At 37.3% G+C, this 8,332-nt stretch overlaps 1 protein-coding gene across 1 annotated transcript; it reads right to left on the minus strand.

Annotated features, from left to right (window-relative positions):
- Positions 1 to 323: 323 nt before the first annotated feature.
- Positions 324 to 3,878, minus strand: LOC135118694 (uncharacterized). Its single transcript, XM_064041323.1, has one exon. The coding sequence runs from the start codon at positions 3,876 to 3,878 to the stop codon at positions 324 to 326; it is 3,555 nt and encodes a 1,184-aa protein (XP_063897393.1).
- Between the last annotated feature and the right edge of the window lie 4,454 nt (positions 3,879 to 8,332).

The following is an 8,332-nucleotide window of genomic DNA, read 5'->3' on the forward strand; positions in this document are numbered from 1 at the left end:
TTAAAAGAAAACGAAATCACGCGCGCGAACACGACAATATCGCTGCTCATCAACCTAAACCAACAAAACCGACTGCAACTCCTAGTTTTTGGTGTGAAATCATCTCAACCAGCAGACCAAAGCATCCCGGGATCAAACGGATTGGAAGCTCAACGGCCAGTGCAGGTCGCAGCCCGGATTCGCAAGGTATGTGCGTGCATTGTATCTTTGCTGTTACCTGTACAGGAATTACTCGAACAACAAGTGTTTTATCGTAAGACCAAGATCTGGTCTCCCCAGAGTAGTACCACGCACCGAAATTACATTTCGGCCGGTGCAAGTTGCTACAGGTCTGTTATTTGATTTGGGTCTTTAATAATGAACTTTCTGTAATTGCGTGTTGCTATGATTTGGTCCTGTATAGCGAGCATAAATCCTTCGGTCTCCGGGAATAGTTCGCCTCTCCTGAGCCATTCGTTCGACTTTGTCTTATCGACGTGTGGCTGGCTCAGGAAAGCTCGGTGTCTTCCGTGTAGGGCTTTATTGGACCATGCTGCTATCTTGTGTTGTGTGCTTGTTAAGTTTTCATTTGTTTGTGTGTTTCTGTCGTGTAGGTTGAGCGGTGTAAGTTGTTTGTCTGTGTTGGTTACAAGTCTGTGAAGTGGTGAATGTTCAGTTTTGTTGTGGAAATAATTTCTAAGTGTAGATATTTGTTTGTTGTGAAGATTGTTTATATCTATCAGCCCTCTTCCCCCTTCTTGTCTTGGTAGTACGAGGCGTTGTACACATGATTTTGGGTGGTGTTTTCTGTGTTTAGTGAGTTGTGTGTTGATAGTGCGTTGTAATTTTATAATGTCAGTATTAGTCCACTGTACAATGCCAAAAGAGTATGTGAGAATGGGTATCGCAAATGTGTTTATAGCTTTTGTTGTGTTTCTGGAATTGAGATTTGTTTTCAAAATGAGGTTTAGGCGGTGTGAGAATTTTTTCTGCAGTTCTTGTTTCGTCAACTTCTGTTGTATTTGTCTGGACTGCTTGAAGCCTAGGTATTTATATGTGCTATTTTGGTCTACCGGTTGAACTGATTCTCCAGTTTCGAGAGTGTATGTATTGTTTTGGATCTTGCCTTTAACAATTGACAAAACTTTGCATTTGTCTACCCCAAATTGCATACGTATGTCATTCGAGAATTTTTGCGTTATGTCGGCTAACTCGTATAAGTGGTTTCTATCATCTGCATACAACTTTATGTCGTCCATATACATTAGATGTGAAAGGGTGTATTGTGTGTTGTCATCTGTTAGTGTATATCCTATGTTAGCTTTGTCAAGTAAGTGTGATAGTGGGTTTAGTGCCATACAAAACCACAGTGGGCTTAGAGCATCTCCCTGGAAGATACCGCGTTTAATAGAAATTGGTTCAGTAGATACCGATGAAGACCCTTGATTAATTTTGAGTGTAGTTTGCCAATTTTGCATGGAGATCTGCAAAAATTGTTTTAGAGTTGGATGAATTTTGTAAATATTTAGTACGTGTAATAACCAGCTGTGAGGGACGGAATCAAAGGCCTTTTGATAGTCGATGAACATAGCAGGTATCTCCTTTTTGCTTTTGACCGCGCTATTTGTGGTGATAGCGTCAATGATCAGTTGCTCTTTGCAACCTTGGCTATTCTTACGACATCCCTTCTGTTGTTCAGCTAGTATGTTGTGTGTTGTTAGGTGTGTGTACATTACTTCACTTATACAGGCGGTGAGTATTTTGTATAGGGTTTGTAGACAGGTGATTGGTCTGTATTTGGCTGGATTGACGGTGTCGTTTATATCCTTCGGGATCATATACGTGACTCCCTGTGTGATGTATGTTGGAAGTAAGTGAGGTGATTGAATGAATGTGTTCAGGTGATTGTGTATGAGTGGATGTATCCTAGTGAATTTTTTATACCAATAGTTGTGTAAATTGTCTGTGCCTGGTGATTTCCAGCTGTGTGTACGTTTGAGGACATCTATGAATGTGTCTATTGGTATAAACTCATAGTTCATTTCACTGATTTCAGATGAAACTTGATTTAACCATTCAGCGTTGTTGTTATGCTCTACTGGGTTTTCCCATATATTTGCCCAGAAATCTCTAAGGTTTTCGGGGGTAGGTGTTTCAAGTGTGTGTTGATTTGTGTTGCCGTTAGATGTAATATTTCTGTAGAAGATTTTCTCGTTATTGGTGAATTGTGCGTTTTGTGTTTTACGTTCTGTACATGTCATGTATCGCCTGAGTCTACTAGCTGCAGCATTAAGTTTTTGTTTCAGTGTGTCCAAAAAGTGTTCTATTTGTGTATTTGAATCTTCGTGTTGTGCGTGTAGTTGGTATGTCGATTTTACTGTTTCTACTGCTGTTATTACTTTGCGACTTCTATTGCCTCTACTGTATTGTGTTAGCCTACCGATGTTTGCTCTTAGTTTGTCTATTTTCTTTTCGAGTCTTATCCGCCACTTTGGTTTTTTCTGTATGTTCCTTCGATTTTGATTTTGTATCTGTTCTGAAATTTTGGCTCCATTGCATTTTGCTGCCGTCCATGCTGCGCAGTATATGATGGACTGTAGAGTGTTGAAATTAGTGTCAGCGTTTACGTTGTTAGGTAGAATTTTAGTATCTATGTAGTTCACTATAACTGAGAATTTTTTGGATGTTTTCTGTTTCGGGATGTAAGGTCTGTTGGTAGGGTGTGTGTCTAGGAAATATAGTTTTGCTTGTGTGAACGTGTCTTCTATTATGGGGTTAAATTCTGAGGCAGTGTTAGTATTATTTTGGGATGGGATGAAAGCTTCAATATCAATATTGTTAATTAAATCGTCTTGGCCTATGTCAAACGTAATATGCGGTTCGCTGTGAATTTGTAAGTTTGTGTTTTGTGTATTTGCAAGCTCGGTGTTAAGTGTTTGATAGTCATCGTTGTAGTTTTCTGTGTTAGGTAGTGTTTGCGTGTTTGATTGGTCTTCGAATCGGTTAATGCTAATCCTCAACTGTTCGGATACCTGTCTTTTAATTTCTGCTAATCGGCTACTGTTTATATATTTGTTGTTCACAATGGCTCTTTGTTGATCTGATAATCTTTGTTCTGTAATATGTGATAACTGTGGATATTGGCTTATAAACTGTTCGTGTAAATATTTTCTATAGGATGTTTTGTTTGTTTCAAGTTCTGTTATTGTATAGTAAATTCTCATTATAGATTCGTTTAACTCGTTACCCCATTTCATTCGTTGTCCAGTGTTGGTGTGTAGTGTATTGTTTTGTGTAGAGTGTTGTTGAGTTTGAGTGGGGGAAACATGTAATTGACCTCGTACTTCTTCATAAATACGGTCTATTGCATCTTGTGGTAATAGTTTCTTATTAACTATAGCTCTGCGTTGATCCCCCACCCTTTGTCGGCTTACTTGCATGTGTGGGAATTTTGATGAAAACTGTGTGTGTAATGGTTGAAGATATGTTTTGGTATCGGTTTCCAAGATAGTGAGATGAAGATAAGTTCGTAGAATGAATTCGTTCATTTCTTTAGTCCATTTTCTACGAATTGGTGCAGTGCTAGTGTTGGGTACAGGCTCATTGACAAAATTTGTCTCCTGTACAACATCCACCGACTGTATACTGGCTGATGATAATGATGGTGATGGTGAGATACAAAATGATTGTGATGATGATGGGATTGATGAGAAAAGTGAAGAACATGATGACTCATCGTCATGTGGTACTGCAGCAGTCTGGGACTGAGCAGTTGGCTGCGATACGGTGCCCCCCCCAGAATACGAAGGGCAGCCCAGGCTGGAAGCCGTGGGGCGGGATTCTCCATCGCGGTTAGCTCCGGTACCCGCCTGGGGTAATACTCTATTACGTAGTCGCATTGCATAGGAAGTTAAATTAATAGGTTTAAAACCCATGAGAAGATATTTAAAGAGACAGGATATATATTATAAGAATGAAATTATGAGAATAGAATTTTAGGTAGGTATCCAAGTCATGGTAACACCTGAAGGTTTAAACCTTCAGTTTCTTGGGAGTTGGAGGGTGTAGATAAAGGTAAAGGAAGGGATAGGTTAGGAAGTTGGGACCGTTAGTTGGAAAGGGTGATGTCAGGGTGTTAAGACAATTTAATTTAGTTTAGTACCTCCTGATTACCTGATGGTACAGGGTTGTCATGATCGTAGTGACAATGTTACTGTTCATGCCTTCCCACAAGCCCCCCCACCACGTCAAGGTGGCCCCTTGGGGGGGTTATTATTATTATTATTATAAATATATAGCATAACTGCAAAAAGTACACAAAGTAATTTATCATCTGCAAATAATTACAATACGTATCAATTGATAAATAAAGAAAAATTTTACATTACCATAAAGTAAACACCGACCAAATTAAAATATGCTCGAGCATCCAATTGGTCTGTTTTAATGAAGTAATTGAAAAGTCATGATACGTGTTAACTTACATTAAATAAAATGCATAAGGATTGTATACAGAAGCCTTTTAATGAGTATTGACACTGAATAAAGTGTACAATTTTAATTAAATACGAGAAGAATTTGAGCCTTCATTAAAGTCGCGTATTTTGTTTTAATTGATGTTTTCAGTTTTGTAAATGTTTCTACGAACACTGAGTTGTTGAATAATAAATATTTTAATATAATTAAAGTGCATTAGACAGCTGAGTTACTCATGTTAGCTCGTTGCCAAGTAACAGCACGGGTCGATTGATCATAAGGGAAAACACTACTGATAGGTCCTGGCTGTCATTTGAACAATTTTGCCAGTTCTTAGGGATAGTCAGAAGCCGGGAAGTCCATTTTTATAATGATGTCCTATCTGATTATTGGCCAAGATAACGACATCAGCCGGCAGCTCGGGACTGCACAAGAATTTGCTTAGTGCACTCCCTCATCTGACACGACCGGAGAAAGATACCACTCGCCTTCCCAACACCACAATATCAATCTACCAATACAAAACAGTAAAGCAAATACATTTTTCTACACAAAAAAAGATACAACGAAGATTGTCATCGTAATAACCAGCCCACAATACAAAATAAATTCAACAGACACAATACTGACTATAACGAAATCAGGGTTCCTTTGTTGCATTCAAAGTGTTAAAAGCTGTGCTCGCGGCCGACGGAACCCTAATCGGGTAATGGACGCAGCGGAATATTGTAGCTTTGTGTACCCACAAACGAGTAACTAGTTTTTCTTGTGGCTACGTCTGTTCTTTTTATCTTGGTTTTGGGGTAGGTTCGGAAATGGACGGCGTTTGATTTAAATGTGTTGTCATTTTTGATGTGATAGGTTTTGTGGTTAGTCTGAAAGTTCTATCATTCGTTCCTTTACTTTGTCTTCAGGCATGATTATTAAAAAATATATTTTCAATGCAAAATAGCTGGAATGAGGAGGTCAGATAGGCAGTCGCTCAATGTTAAACACTAGTACCTAATAAGGTATACCTGGAATCCGACCCGAAATAGTTGGAAAAACACTATGTAGATGACATTATTATGAATTTCTAATCACTCTATTCATCAAAATCTAATTGATGATGAACTGCGCAATATATGAAAGGTTAAAAATAACTTCGACTCACCATCCATATATCACACAGGTAGATTCAAGATAGTTAATCCAGGTAGAATCGAAAACTTCAAAACTTTCCCTGAGGTCCGAATCAATGAAGGTCCAACATGTTCCGTTTGGGTCCCAGTTTGTGTTTTAATCCCCTCACTATCTGTTTATCTTGGACCTCAAACTTTTCCTTATCCCTCTTCATTATTTATTTATCAGACTTTTGGGTTCCGCATCCAAAACTTTGCTAGTGGACGTAATTATCCTTATATTATTTGTGTTTGGGAGGACAAAACTTCTAAGTTGAATGAATTAGTTCGATTGTTTCAATGATATTCGGATGCCTTCCATCTAGTTTTTTTGGATTGGTCCTTTGTGTATATTTAAATTAAAATGTCTGATATTTGACCTGAAGGGGTCAATGACTAGTTACAGTGCTCATTGTTGTTAGCAAATATTGTTTTTGTAAACTGCATTCAAGTATTGAATCATTAAGTTTTTAAGCTCATTAAGAGCTTACGTTAAGATAGTAGGTAAAGTTTGTGTAGCGCGAATTTATGCTTTTGATGCTTGAGTGAAGAACGCTTCGCTAACGTTTCATAGAACTGTTTAATATTTATTTAATACCTTTCAGCTAGTAGCAATAATGCAGTAGTCTATTTTATTCACGCTAAAACTATTCAACAAGCAAAGCGAACAAAAAAAAACTTATTACACACCAAAAATACGGCGTCCAAAAAACTCCAAAAGCCGAAAGGAGGCGCTTGAATTATTTTAATTCAAATTCTCATATCATCACACAAAAGGGCTCAGCTGAAGTATTCGTTCGCGCGAAAAAATTCACCATCTCCCAAAATTTAAGCGGCAAAATTTTAAAACAAGGAGTTGGACTGGATAGAATTTTGCATTTGGTGCAATTTTCGCCTCTGTCTTTGGGAACGTCGCAATTTAAAATAACAGGGGTATAAGGCCATTAGTTAGAGCACTCCTCTCGAGTCCGCCTGCATAAATGTAAGGAACGGTAATTATGTAAACACCTGACGAGTCCTGAATTCAGTGCTGCTGTGTTAATTTACACTGAATTGTGATGACGTGAGATCATGGTTTTGATTGTTCTGTGATTGTTTTGTTCGTATTGTTATGTGTTTTGTTTATATGGTAAATATGGTAAATAATAAGTGCAGTTGATTGCTAAGAGATAGATCACCAATGAAAAGTCTGTAACAAAAACCGGGATAAAGTCATTGTAAAATCGGGATAAATTGTTTACACCAAAAACATTTACACATCAGTATTTTACATGTTCTTGAAGACAATAAGCAGATATTAAAATATTAGTAGATCCAAATACATATCAATTCATAGACAGTAGATATAGTTGGACAGAGAATAATAGATGATGAATGTATTATTATTTCTTCACACCCAATCCATCATATAAAATGGCCTTGTACACTCACATTAATCGTAGCAGAAATACAAATCCTACATCCTACATCCTACATATATTATTATAAACGTGAATGTTTGTGAGAATGTATGGATGTATGTTTGTTATTAAATAACGCAAAAACGGCTGGACCGATTTGGTTGAAATTTGGTATGTAGATAGGTTATACCCTGGATTAACACATAGGCTACTTTTTATTCCGGTCAACAGGGATAAACCGTATTTTTATTAATATTTTGTTAAATTAGTATAGACGGCCTCTTTTGAGTTTTGCTGTTTCTTTTTCATAATCCTGTATTTTTTTTGTTTTTAGGGTTCCGTACCCAAAGGTTAAAACGGGACTCTATTGTTTTCGCTCCTCTGTCTGTCCGTCCGTTCGTCCGTCCGTCTGTCCGTCCGTCTGTCCGTCCGTCTGTCACCAGGCTGCATCTAAGGAACCGTGATAGTTAGAGAGCTAAAATTTTCACAGATGATTATTTTTATTGCCGCTATAACAACAAATACTGAAAACTAGAATGAAATAAATATTTTGGGGGGCTCCGATACAACAAACGTGATTTTTTGTCCGATATATAAATAATGGTACGGAACCCTTCGTGCGCGAGTCTGACTCGCACTTGGCCGGTTTTTTTTATTAGTACGCAGATGTCAATCCTTTTATCATGGATGCTGTCATAGATTTAGAAACCCACTACCGTTTGATAGATAGGCAATACGTGACACATAATTTTATGCGATAAGAGTCCAAAAACTGACCACTGTAGAGGCATGTAGCTGGCCCCCGAATGTGTTAAAGACAAATTTTAGTAACAAAACAAGCTTTACTTTGAAAAATGTTTAACATTTTCTATGAATTGATTCCAAAAATTAAGAAACGCTATAAATACTAATACGTAACTCTAAATACTATAACCTCTACATAAAAAAGTGTGTTTCGTTTTTTGCTTCACCAGAAATCACATAATGGTCGATCTATCTACTGTTATCTATATCTATTGACAAATATGGCTATCATACTGCGCTTTGTCTGTCAGGACCATTGGAATTTAACGAAATTCTCCATAATCCGAATTTTGCGGATATATGTTGTCGATTCAAAATCAATATTTCTTTATGTTTTGTTATTCATACCTATAAGGTTTCGATCGAGTCTACCGTACTCCTTGACAAAATCATTAATATAGATTTGACAATAGGATAGCACCAGCTTTGATTATATATATGTCAAAGAGCACCAGAAATGAAAAATGTATTGTTGTAATTTTTATTAATTTATTTAAAAGTGCAATATAATAA

Source organism: Helicoverpa armigera, chromosome 2, assembly GCF_030705265.1.
Source record: "Helicoverpa armigera isolate CAAS_96S chromosome 2, ASM3070526v1, whole genome shotgun sequence".
Lineage (NCBI taxonomy): Eukaryota > Metazoa > Arthropoda > Insecta > Lepidoptera > Noctuidae > Helicoverpa > Helicoverpa armigera.